This window comes from Panthera onca, chromosome A1, assembly GCF_046562875.1.
Source record: "Panthera onca isolate mPanOnc1 chromosome A1, mPanOnc1 haplotype 2, whole genome shotgun sequence".
NCBI classification, from domain to species: Eukaryota; Metazoa; Chordata; class Mammalia; order Carnivora; family Felidae; genus Panthera; species Panthera onca.
The window spans coordinates 92,856,051-92,870,402 of NC_138339.1; the positions used below are offsets into that span (position 1 = coordinate 92,856,051).

General features: G+C 34.1%; 1 protein-coding gene across 10 annotated transcripts in view; it reads right to left on the reverse strand.

The window, feature by feature from the left end:
- Positions 1 to 14,352, reverse strand: part of XRCC4 (X-ray repair cross complementing 4) — a 317,922-nt gene that overhangs the window by 209,447 nt on the left and 94,123 nt on the right. For 9 of the 10 annotated variants that reach the window (XR_013556206.2, XR_009611644.3, XR_013556174.2 and 6 more), the window contains one exon: positions 13,369 to 13,475. Coding sequence is in view for 4 of the 10 variants with exons in the window: in XM_060637753.3 (XP_060493736.1) it covers positions 13,369 to 13,475 (107 nt within the window). In the remaining 6 variants the exon portion in view is untranslated. Of the gene's footprint in view, positions 1 to 5,867; positions 5,966 to 13,368; positions 13,476 to 14,352 lie in introns of all 10 variants that reach the window. The other variant, XM_078448372.1, reaches the window with a different exon arrangement.

Consider the following 14,352-nt stretch of genomic DNA (forward strand, 5'->3'; position numbering starts at 1 on the left):
AGTCTGTTTCAGATTCTGTGTCTCCCTCTCTCTGACCCTCCCCCATTCATGATCTGTCTCTCTCTGTCTCAAAAATAAAATAAATGTTAAAAAAAAAATTAAAAAAAAAAAGATATTATTCATGTGAATTCTGACTCTAATGGTAACAAAATCTAATTTTATTTTACCTTGAAAAGCTATACACCATAATATAGCAGAGAAAGAGCTTGATCTGTAGGTGGAAAATCAGGAAAAGAAACCTGAAGAGTTTTTACAAAGAAAGTCAACAATAATTACCCTTTGAAATTTATATTTTTTTAATAAGGAGAGTGCCAAGAATTTTGCCAGGTAAACTCAACCTATGTATTACTTTTTAAATCTCTCAAAAATTGATACTAGTAAAATTTTTATTTCAAAATGTATTATCACCTAACTTCATCATTTTGTACTTCCAAATTAAGCATGCCACAAACATCTCTGATACAGAATAACCAATGAAAGGGAATAAAGAAAAATGCACAGAGCTGTGTAAGGGAGCCTCTATTTCAGCAAACATTGTTTATTAAAGACCTAGCTTAATATCAATGAAATTAACTGCAGGATAGAAGGCCAAATTAAAAAGTAAAGTATATCAAATATTGTTATATGCTTTAATTTTCAATAATCTCACGTTCTGTTGGAAATAAATTAACTTTCTAATAATGCAAATGTTGAACTGTGGAAAATGGTACATGGTGTAGTCCTCACTTAACAAGATTGAAAATGCATACTAATTAGCATATTAAAGACTGACCTATTTAGAAGTAAGGAAATATGTTTAATTTTTATTAACTCAGTGTTTTCCAAACTTACTTGATCACAAAACATTTTTAGCAAAGAAAATTTTTAACATTTATCTCCTGGAATATAGGTTTAATGGAATGAAGATCATGTCTAAGAAAATATTTTTCTAGTTCAAAGTTATCTTCCTATTAGTACTCAATTTTAACTATTGTTTTTTTCAAATAAAAACCAATGGAAAGCAGTGCCTACAGCATCTTTTTCAGAATCCATTCTTGGTTTCTTAACAATAATAGAATCCTCCCTGATACCCCATCATCACTGTCACCACTATTGGCCCCTGCAGTTTTAATAACTTTTGGGTCACCAAAGTCACATCACAATGGCGGCCATCATAATGTCTGAGAGTACTACAGTGTATGCCAAAGACTAATATCTCAAGACCAACTCACACAATACATTTTTTTAAAGTTCCCATTCATACTGCAACACCATTTCCAGTCCTTCTGAATAGCATAAAACTCGCCTCCAAGGACAAGCACTAGAGCATCAGATCAAGAGAGATGGAAAATGTAAACTACAGTGCTTAAATTCTCGAGTTGTTTCTGTTGATTTTAATCACCTTTTGGTGGGATTTAGTGATGGTGCTAATTTGCGTTAGGCAAATCGTCTCCAAATCAAGGTGGTCACTATTTCTCTGCACGAAGCAAACCAAATATTAGGTTGAAACACATGAAATTGCCAACATTTGGCCATTATTGATGCACAAAGATCTCAAATTGCAAATAAAGAGACATTTAGGGGCACTGCCTCTAATTATATCTTAATTTAAACAAAAAAAAGGAAACTGTGAATTTTTATGATGAAACAGAAAAAGTAGGATATCACAAAAGGCCTTATGGAAGAGAATATACCCAAAACTCGTGAAGCGAGTTTATACTTAAAAATCAGCATCCAGCATACTCCACCTTAGTTTTGAACATTATGGGAAAATTTTGTTTTCTTTTAATGAAGGAAATTTATCAGCAAGATTATGTTACAAATAAAAACACAACAACAACAACAACAACAAATGTTTCAAAGCAGTGTTTTTGAAAATTGTGAAACCTCTATACCTATTGTGAATGGATGCTTATTCATTATGGGCCAACTTCTAAAATCTTATATGTAGACTCAAATTTTGCAGGAACTGTGCACTGTTGAGTTTATTATAGGAATTCTTGAAAACATTCATTTCCAGGGAGCCTGGGTCGTTTAAGTGTGATAGTGATGATAGATATGATCATCTGAGTTCTTGATGACATTGTGAAGACACTGACTTATTCAACAATGGAAATGCTTTATGTTCACACTTGATATGTGAGATAATAAAGTCCTTATCATTACCTATACCTGAGTGTTAACTGCAGCTGAAATCATCCCAACTCAAAAACAAGCTAATGACTCTTTAGACAACAATTTTGAAAATGCATGTCATAGAGTACAGCATGCAAACCAGAGAGAAGCATGTAGATAATTTAAGACAACTATTTACTAATTACACAAACAGTTTACTATAGCCCCACTTTGTACATGACTACATAATGCTCAATACTAGCTTAGGCACTTTTATATATTTTGAAACATTTCACCAATGGGGGTAAAAACACTTTCAAAGTATTTAACATACATTTTCCATCAAAAAAAAAAAAAAAACAATATGGAGAACACACACAAATTGTATTCACTAAATGAATTTTTTTTTGAAAAAAATTATTACATTCCTTTTCATTGCATGACACTGAATGAACCAGGTACTGAGGGAGTACCACCTTCAAGCAGCTAACAACCCAATGTAAAGAAACATATCTTCATACTTTATCAAAACTCCGACATACGGAAAAAATCTAATATAGATGTAACTGGAATCTCAGGAAAGGAGAAGAGAAAGAACAGGATAGAATCTCCTTAACATGAAGAAAAGAATCCAGGGGGTGCCTGGGTTTGGCTGAGCATCAGACTTTGGCTCAGATCATGATCTCACAGTGTGTGAGTCTGAGCCCCATGTACGGCGCTACGCTGACAGCTTAGAGCCCAGAGCCTGCTTCAGATTCTGTGTCAGATTCTGTGTGCGTGTGTCTCTCTCTGCTCTTCCCCCGCTCATGCTCTGTCTCTCTCTCTCTCTCTCTCTCAAAAATAAAAAAATAAACATAAAAAAAATTTTAATAAATAAATAGAAAAGAAGCCAGAAGACAATGCAGTGGCATCCTCAATGTGCTTAAAACAGACAAACAAAACAATCAAACAAAAAACTGCAAACCTACAGATCTATACCTGCAAAAATTCCTTTCAAAATGTAAGGATTTCAAAGAAACCAAAACCCCAAGAATTTAAGAGCTAAGGTGCACTAAAAGAAATATTAAAGGGAATTCTCTAGGTTGAAGAAAAATGACTTTCAATGAAAACATATAAATGCAAAAAGAAATAAAAGAAATAAGGAACAAGGTAAAAGCTAAAGAGAAATGAATAATGGCTTTTCAATATTACAATAATAATCCTTTATGAGATCTAAAATAAATGGCAAATTGGAATATATGTTACAATAATGCAGAAAGTTAAGTGGAATTAAAGCGTCCATTATCAAGGGAGTAGGAAAGTTAAATTAATGTCAGACTATAATAGGTCATGGATGTATGTTGCCATCTCTAGGATAGTCACTAAAGCAAAAATATAAGAGTTGGTAAGTAACAAATTAATAAAAGGAAAAAAAATAGAATAATGAGAATAAAAAAAAGAGTACATTAGCAGATCTAAATATGTAAATCTAAATATGTATCTAAATTTGTAAATATGTAAATAACTATATGAACTATCTAAATATCTAAATATGTAAATATGTAAATAACTATATGAACTATAAGTGGAATAAACTCTCCAATTAAAAAGAAAGATTATTAGACTGGGTTTAAAAAACAAGTATGGGGCGCCTGGATGGCTCAGTTGGTTGAGCATCTGACTTCAGCTCAGGTCATGATCTGGCGGTTCGTGAGTTCAAGCCCCGCATTGGGCTCTGCGCTGACCGCTCAGAGCCTGGAGCCTGTTTCAGATTCTGTGTCCCCCTCTCTCTCCACCCCACCCCTGCTTGTGCTCTGTCTTTCAAAAATGAATAAACATTAAAAAATTAAAAAAAAACAACTATAAAAGATTGAAAGTAAAAGAGTAAAAAGAGATGAAAAAGATATATCATGTAAACATCAAGGGAAAAAAAGTTGTTACAGCTATACTATTATCAGACAAAGAACTTTAAGGGAAAGAAGCAGTACTAGACCAACAAGAGAGATTTCATAATAATAGAAAAAGTCAATCCCCAAAAAGATATAGTAATTCTAAATTTATATCCACCACATAATATATAAATAGTATACAGTCTAAGTCTGTATTTAAACTACGTCTGTATATTTTTAAATGTCCACATGGACATTTGGTAGTATTATTTAATATTTATTTAGGACCTCTATTTCCAAGCCTTTTATTCAAGGACTAAGTATAAATCACTGTTCTGCTACCTTATTTGCTTTGCCATCAAATCATAATAGAATATCCAACAAGGATATGAACATTCACATTCATCTTCACGGTGCATTAATGTCACCAAACTATATCTTTTTCCACTTAAATGTGTGCCCACTCCATTGAGTCAGAACTCAAGGAGGCCATATACTCCACCCTTCCTTTATTAGGAGCCTTAAATTGTTTTATAAAAATGAAGGCATCAAATACACTTAAATTTAAAATATAAAATCAAACTCTCAGAACTCTTAGATTTTAATAGAGTGTTCTACTAAATGAAAACAAGGAACGTTAGCACAGGAAGGGTTCTCAGAGATAAGTTCTGTAATTAGACTTCCTGGGTTAGAATCCCAGTTCTATAATTTACTAGCTGCATTGCCTTAGAAGTTTTCTAATCTTACTGTGCCTCAATTCTCTCAACTGTAAAATAACAGTATATACTTCATATGATTGTTGTTGCATGTATATAAAGTAATGCATATAAGAAAAATAGAATACATTCTGGCACCCATATAAATGTTTAAGTCTGTAGCAGTTGTGGTGGTGGTAATGAAGTTATGGTAATAGAGGTAATGGAACCATAATAGAAGGGTAATAGCAACAACAATAGCAATATTAATAGTAAAGAAGTAGAAAAAGGGGGAGGAACAATAATTGTAGTAGAAGAATCAGAATTAGAAGAACTAGTCACAGTAGTTACCAGTGTCAGAATAACTGTAATTTTCCAGGGTTCACAAACTCAAATACTTCCAGAAATCATGCAAATGATATCAATGAATAAAGTGAACTAGATTAAATATAAAAGCCCTTTCTGTGTTAAGGACTACAGAAAACTAGGGAATCTATGTCTTTTTTAAATGCATTCAGATTTATTATTTGGAAGACTCATGTTACCAAGGGGAAAAAAAAAAGTATATGACCTAGGTCATACCAAAGACCAACAGTCACAATCTCTGATACAGTCTCAAGTTATTCCTTTATATTAAAAAAATATATATGATTGTTAATACGGCTACCCATTATGCTTGAGAAATAACAGGGCTAGCAGTACTCGAAGTTCTTTTTTTTTTTGTTCCGCCATCCCCCAAATTACAACTCTCCCCACAAAACCCTGAGTGCCACAGATACATGTTTGCAACTACTATTTCTCATTACCAGTGAGTTTTACCTCAAAGCTTGAAATTGGCACTAAGGATCTCACTTTGAGTCCTTCTTCTGCCCACCCCACTTGTAACTGTTCCCTTTCACTACATCTTGTATTCAGACTCTGCTTAGCAAGCCTGCTGATATCCATCCTTCACACATACCCCCAAATGAAGCTGCAGCAAGTATCATGTCAATGCTGGTGGGCTGGCAACATTCCAGAACCTCATCACTGGTAACCTTCCTATCCCTTTGATCTAAAATATGGCTTATAAGTGATGTTGATGAACTGGTTCAAGGAACCAGATGCGCTGTTTGTGCTGGAGATCCCTGTCACAATCACAAAGAGGCAAGAATCCTTTATACTACATTATAGACATTCAGCTGATTTAGAGAGGATCGCTACATTACCCCACCTTTTGTCTCAACCGGATCATGGTTGCAGTTACACAGGATCAGTAAAAATGTTTAGCTTCATTTTCCGAGGACAAAAATGACCCAGGCTTTCTTAAGTCTGTTTTACAATGAATCAAAAAACAATAAATAAATAAGACAGTGCAACCCCTTTAGCATTTCTTACATATAAATATTCAATCGCACCCATAGTCATCTACATCCACCTAAAGATCTCACACCCTTACATTAACAGCTTCATAAAAACTTGGTAGTACAATCTGATTTAATTTTCACAATGATACACAGCTATTACAGAACCACAATATCAACCCAAGATGGAACTTTTTAGAATACCAAGATCAGTATGTCAAACAAATAGAAATATATGAGTCACATACAGAATTTTAAATTTCCCATTAAACACATTTTAAGAAGAAAAAAGAAGTAAATGAAGTTAATAGTAATAATATATTTAACTCAATATATACAAAATAATTATTTCAAGATTTAATTAATACACAAATGCATTAATGAGACATATTACTTCTTTTCTCATACTACATTTCTGAAATCCAATGTGTAGTCTATACTTCAATCACATTTCAATTTGGACTAGCCACATTTCCAGTGTCCAACAGTCTCAGGTAGCTGGTGGCTACCTTACTGAACAGTGCAGTGCACAGCCAGAAAAATGACAGTCCGATGAACTGACAGAGTGTGATTTAGCTTCTGTTTGAATGCTATTTTCTCTTCTTCCCATCTTGTCATGTAGTCTAAATTGCAGTTTCCTTTTAACATATCTTATTCCATCTTTTCTCATTTAAATACCATTCTCCTAGGTCAATGATTCTGAATCATGTTTGGAATATAGTCCCCTTGAAAATACATTAAAAATTTGATCCTTGCTCTAGAAGAATGTACATTTGCATTGTTAAGAGTTGAACTGCCCACCCACCACCACCAAAAGGCATTTTGGAGTCTTACTCCCTGGTATCTAAGAATGTGATTTTATTTGGAGACAGAGTATTCACTGAGGTAACACACAGGAGAACCTTTCTAAGCCTCAGTTTCCTCACTGGAAAAATGACGGGCTTGAACTAGAAGATCTAGATTACTGAAGTACATAATATCTTTCCTCAGCAATTATGTGTAAGAACCCATGATTGCTAGGAAATACACTCAAACTGCACTTCCTGTTTTGTGACAGGTTTTACTAAATCAAGCTTTTTATTTAGAATTTATAAATAAATGAGCCTATGATAAAGAAGCTGGATAAGATTAAGGGAATAATCTGTGATTCTAAAGTTGAATTTCTGACTAATCTCTTTGGCAGTACATGTTGTTATCCCCTCTGTGAGTAGACATTCACTGTTTGAAGCAACGAGCTCTTTGATACTTAGAGATTTTGGATTCTGTTCTATTTTTAAAAGCTACTATATCAGTATTCATCAACTGTTTGACATAGCCATTCATTTATTTTCTAAAAGGCTATTCTATAATCACACTTCCTTTCAGGAAGCCCACCAACTAAGTAGAAGCCTAAATTACTGATAGCAGTTATACAGGGACCTTCCTGTTGGTTAAGAATCAAGACTAATTAAACTAATGTGCTAAATCTCGGGCTAATAATTACGCAGAAAAGTGGTAAGAAAGCTTATTTTATTTGTTTTAATGGTTGTATACCTTTAAAATAAAGCTAAGAAGAATAAAACATTCTAGAATAAGTATTTTTCTTATTTACACTTTTAGTAAAGTTGATTTAATTGGTCTCTAATTTTAAGAAATCTTGTCAATTTCTGCTAAGAGAAATAATTATAATTTAAAAATATTGATTATCTTAATGATTTAAAATAAATAATTAAAAACAATTAATGAGACATGAAAATAATTCCTCTCGTAAAGGCTACTTAGGAGCCAATTAAGCATAAGTTTTCAAAATGCTTTATAAGAAAAAGCCTTTTTCTATGAAGGAAGCCCAATCTTTCCAATAATTATTCACACACATTTTGAATTATGTTAACATTAAGAAATGTTTTGTAATAATGGTTAAAATTCTTAGACTATTCATATACATTTAAAAATTATTTTCTCATGTAATTTTACTATTATTACAGATCAAAATGGCTATATATATGAAAAACTGCAAAACCATAAATTATTTTTTAGTTTATATCAGACATTATTGAGGCCAATGAAAGCCCACCTGCAGTACTCAGATGCTATACTAATTACACTCTGATCTCTTTGTATTTTGGTGAGGTTCTGTTATTCAGGAGACCTACTCAACTTCAAGTTTCTCTCCAGACATGGACATCAGGTGTTATCTTGCTCTGTACCCAACAAACAGATTTCCTGTAGGAAAGGTCGTTTCACTATAACTATAGTAAATAAATCTATAGTAAATAACCCAACAGGTTATTTTTCCATTGAATTAAAAAACAAAAACAACATAAACATTAAAAAAAAAAAAAAAAAAAAAAAGATCAGATTCTGTGTCTCCCTCTCTCTCTGCATCTCCCTGGCTCGCATTCTGTCTCTCTCTCTCTCTCAAAAATAAACATAAAAACAAAACAAAACACTGTAGGTAGGATGAGTCCAGACTAAGCAGGAAGTCCTTTAAAACCACGAGGAGTTAATACAGACTAGGGGAGAGTGAGAGTGACCATTCCATCCTCCTTTGTAATCCAGAGGCTGAGCTATAAATAGAGATCACTGCAACCAGTTTACAGATCATAATCTTAATCTGAAAGAAAGCAAAATACCTATGAACTCTAGGGCTTTACTATGCAGTTTAGTTTACTTCTTAAACTAAGGCTTTAATACCATTGCTACCTACCTAGAAACTCTAAAAATTAAGACCTAGAAAAAGTAAACCTTGCTTTTTATTTTTACGGAAAAATATAAAATGTAGTTGTAGGGTGGTATAGACTGTGACATTCAAGATTCAGAATTCTTCCGAGATCTTTTAGCTAACAAACTTTTAAATGTTTTAAAGGGTTTTCATACTATATGGTATCATACACATAAGCATGATATACTTTATTACATTGGAGTACTGTCATCAGTTATTTCCTCAACAATCCTAATGATGGGAGGAAATTTAAAACTTTGGAGAAAAAAAGTAATAAAATAGATTGCCTATGCATAAAACTGTTACCTATCAGTTTCCTGTAAACTACAATATCCCTATTGTACTTCTGGATATATATATATATATATATATATATATGTATACATATATATACATATATATGTATATATGTATACATATATATATATCTCCAAATAAAATATATACATATATATATATATATATATATATATGTATAAAAACAGACCTTTTCCTTGAATGAATACTGTGAATCACCAAGTCTCTTGGTCTCACTAAACTTATATTATGCAGGAATAGGGTAAAAAAAAAAGGGAACAACTCATGAGGAAATTTGGTGGTTTCAATAATAATGAAAATACATTTGCATAATAGAAATGACTACCAAGTTAAACATTTAGCCATTTAAATAAATGCCTTTCTGGAAGAGTTAAATGTATTAAATCCCATCAACTGCTTTCCTCTTGTTCTTACTGGAGGGAAAGTGTACATGAAACTGCACTACCTACAATAAATTCGAATATTTACTCGTACAATAAGAATAGGTAATGTATTACCAAGATGGCAGAATAAGTCCAGGAAAAAACTTTCACTGCTCTGGTCCAAATACATAGTAATAATATACAAAATACCAAAAGACAAAGCTATGATTAAATATATATACATATATCCCATGGAATACTAGTATATTTTGTCTCTGTAAAAGAATGACATGTAGAATATGCTAAATGATAAGGAAAGTTATTTTTTGTTTAATACATATAATATTTTTCCTCAGATGTATGGAATCTAGGTCTTTTTTTTTTTTTTTTTTAATTTTTTTTTTCAACGTTTTTTATTTATTTTTGGGACAGAGAGAGACAGAGCATGAACAGGGGAGGGGCAGAGAGAGAGGGAGACACAGAATCGGAAACAGGCTCCAGGCTCCGAGCCATCAGCCCAGAGCCTGACGCGGGGCTCGAACTCACGGACCGCGAGATCGTGACCTGGCTGAAGTCGGACGCTTAACCGACTGCGCCACCCAGGCGCCCCTGGAATCTAGGTCTTAATTCCAGATGAAGCATTTTATATCTGAGGTTCTTTTTTTTATCCCTAACCTTAAGTTTCCTGAATAATTCTTACTGAAGCAGAAGGAAAAGAACAGTTAAAATTTAATATAAAAGTGCTCTTAATTCTTTTTTTCATGCTCTTAATTCTTGACATCAAAACCTGCCAAAAGCAAGTTAAATGCAATAAATAAATAAATAAATAAATAAATGAATGAATAAATAAATAAATAAATAAAACAGGATTGGATGCCTATAAGTCAAATATGTAGTGAACTAGATTTGAATTAAAGAAAATATGCCATGTAAAACATAGAAAAAATGTACAATGAACTAAACGTTTTTTGAAGAGAAGAGAAATTCTGCCAAATTTAAAATAGTACTATTATAGTAAAGCTTTGCTTAAAACAGACTGAACACATAAAGGACCCCATTCTCATATACCCATTATTTAACCACACATTTTCTCTTCAAAAATAATTTCCATCTACTTCAAAGGTTGGTGAGATACTCTGAATAAGGAACAAAATCAAAGACCATTGTACTCAATAAAAATTCTGAACATTTAAGTTGGAAAGAGTACAGATTCCCTTTTTAGTGAACTTTCAATTACATGTGATTATTAAAGAATGACTTCATTTTTTATTGGGTCACTAGTGTAAAACAAGCATGCCCTCCAAATAAAAGGAAATTTAACTCCGATGTGCGAAAGTGAGAGTGTGTTTGAATGTGTGATCCAATTCGAATCTAATTAGAATCAGATTAATCAACCAACTTATTGAATCAATATCATTAAATTTCCATGGCTGCAATTAGATATCTTCCTGTGTCTTTGTCCATTTATTCTGCTTTCTTTCCTGTCATTAAGCAAAGCTCCCACGTTCCAAGCTAAACAAATCCTGTCACTTGTCCATCTGATCCCATCTTCGCCCATGTACTCAGAGACAGTACTCCAGCAACTGTGGCAACATTTGCCCCCCTTCCTTCCTTAATCCCATAAATATGCAAACATGATGTTATTTCTGTCATCTAAGAAAACAACAACAATTCTTGACCCCACGTGCCCCTCCAGCAGCTAGCCCCACGTGCCCCTCCAGCAGCTAGCCAGATCTTTCCTTTTCGTTACAGTGAAACTTGTTACAAGTGTTGCCTAGGCTTGTTGTTTCTTTTCCAATTATCTTGTCTCATTCCTTTTGAATTTCCTCTTCTTGCTATTCCACTGAAAACGTTTTATTAAGATCCCCAATTTGTGTTGCCAAATCCATCAGTCAGTCAGTCAGTCCTTGATCCTCATCTTCTTACCCAGTCTGCACCATTCAACTCAGTTTATCTCTAGCTCCTCCTTGAAATACTTCCTTGACTTGCTCTCCAGGATAACACTCCTACAGTTTGCCTGCTACCTCCAGGCTGCTCCCTCAGCCTTCTCTGCTGGTCTCCTCAACTTACTGACCTCTACACATCCAAGTGTATGTACTAAGGTGGAGTCCTTGGATCACAGCCCTTTTCTGACTTCTCAAACTCCCCTGACAGCTCAGCCAGCTTTAAATATCTCCTTACTTAGCCTTCCCCCAAACTCCAAATTTGTATATCCAACTCCATACTCAGCATCTCAGACTTAATGCTTGTAAAACTCAGTTCCTAACCTTCCTCTTGTAGATTCCCCTAATTCAGTAAGTCAACTGCATGCCTTCAGTATTCAATCTAAAAAACTTACCATGATTAGTGTCTTTCTCTCAGGAGCCATACCCAGTTCATCAACAATATGTTGCCTCTAGACGTACCTAGAATCTGCCTGTTGTTTATCATCTTCACTGCTACCACTCAGGTCTGAGCCACTCACATCCTTCACTCATTGTTGAACCAGTGTCCCACTGCTGTATCTTCTTGTAAACTTATCACACTATGTATACTCTATTCTCAGCACAACAGCCAGATTAATCCTGCTAAAAGTGTAAGTAGGATCCCATCACTTGATGTTTGCAACCCTCCAACAATGTCCAATGTAATTCAAAGCAAAACTTGAAGTCCTTACAATAGCCTGTAAGGCCCTACACATGATCTGGCCTCTCTCTACCTCATATCATCATACTTCCTATCTTCATCTTCCTACTTTATCCATACCTCCCTCCATTCTATTGCTTGAATATATCAATAAAAAGTTAATAAAAACTCCTGCATCAAGACCTTTGTACTACCTGAGTTTTTCTGCCTGGCATGCTTACCCCACAGACAAACTTGTCGCATTCTCACCAAGGCCTTTTCTGGTGCCCTGGCTAAAATCACGACCTTTGTCCTACTTCCATCCTGACATTTTCTATCATCCTTCCCTGGTTTAGTTTTCTCTTCAGCATTTGTAACTATCTACAACAGTTTATATTCAATTTATGCATCTTGTTATTGTCTATTTCCCTGACTAGAATTTATAAACTCCATGAAAGTAGACATTTTTGTGTTTTGCTCTCTACTGCATGGAATAGTTCCTGGTACATAATAGGCACTCAAAAGGTATTTGCTAAATAAATGAATCAAACATTTATTTTGAGAATACGGGGCTTCTGTCAGAAACGTAAGTGTAAGATGTGTTCAGAGGCTCTTGCCTCTAGGAAAGGTTTAAATCTCTAGAAAAACCATCCATGGGTTTAAATCTGAGGGACTGAGTGAGGCTCAGGTACTTTAACTTAAACTGTCATTTTTCCCTTCTCTTCCCCTGTAACCCATCTTCCCCCATTACAATTTCTTTTCTGAATAGCGAGAGAAGACTCAACCTCAAGATAATGTGAAACATTCTACATCCCCCTGCTTACCCACCAATAGCTCTAGCTAGGTGATCTCAAATGTTACAGGCAGCCAGCTTCAAGCTGGAGATAACTAGCATGAACACGTATCTTGCTTATTCCTTATGCACCCTTGTAATAAGGAATAGTATGACTTGGTGAGTGTGTATGTGTGTACGTTTGCTTATTTTGTTGCTAATGAGTTGTTGCATATTATAATAAATATTATTTTCAACATTAAGTACTTGAGGTTTTAGACTAAAAACCCTAAAAGAAGTTTTGTAGAAAAGAGTTTTTACTTTTTGTTTTTTTAATGTTTATTTTTGAAAGAGAGAAAGTGGGGGAGGGGCAGAGACAGACAGGGACAGAGGATCCTAAGCAGGCTCTGCACTGACAGCAGAAAGCCTAATGTGGGGTTCGAACTCTTAGCCCTGAGGTCATGACCTAAGCTGAAGTCAGATGCTTAACTGACTGAGCCACTCAGGTGCCCTGAAAAGATTTTTTTCATAACATTTTTCATTACAGTTTATTATCATTAGAGTAATAAGCCAAGTGAAATATTCCACAAAGGTAATAAATGTATATCTCCTACCTGGAGCTAACACACAGGGATCAGGCAGGTTCTCACTTTCTTCATCAGTACTTTCATCGTAGACTGCATCTCTATCAGCGGTCATTTCAGAACATGTTGTGGCTTCCCTAGAAATAGAGCAAGATAGAATTAGAAAGTAGTGGCTCACCCTTGGTTAGGTATCAAATTCACCAGTAAGTAATTATAAAAAATGTCCCTGAAAAAACACTGTAGTTAAACAAACATATATTGAAACACATGTGATCGAGATGAAAGCACTTTAAAGACTATCTGTTAACTCTCTTAAGAACAAGCTTCTCTTCTACATAAGCTAAATGTGACTAATGTTCACTGTAATTAACTCCGGAATCAGTTTCTTATCACATCATTCATCTATCAAAATACTATTCCTCCAAATTACCTTCTGTGGATCACACAGTGTTAAGTGTTTTACTGATCTCGAAGCAGTCTGCCTTGCATTTGATTGCCCCAAACTTCTGAGACAGGTACCTTTATTCTTATTATGAAGATACCAAGTAAGACACAGAGTTTAAAGTATTTTCCCAAAGTCATGTACTAATAGATATCAGTTTGAGACCAGCACCTGAACTAGGAACATCTGACATCAAATGTTATATTCTTTATATGATGACATTAGTAAACCTGTGCTTTCTCTCAGCTTCAAGGCAATAGATCCAAGCCTGTATCCACTAAAATAATTAAGTGGATAAATGATAAATAAAACAATAAAACAATAAAAATCAGACTAAAATAATTATAGTTGTCCAAACCATACCAGCTGTAAATCCCCTGTGACTTTTCCTTAAAAATCAAGTACACATCCACTCTCAGCCACCTGATTCCAAGATTAACTACTGCTGAGACACCAAATGATAAATGTGTATTCAACTCTGCAGTTTTGCAGAAGATAAAAGTTTTTAATTAATATATTTTTAATGATGTCTAAGAATTAAACAAATAATACTTACTTAAACCATGTGACAG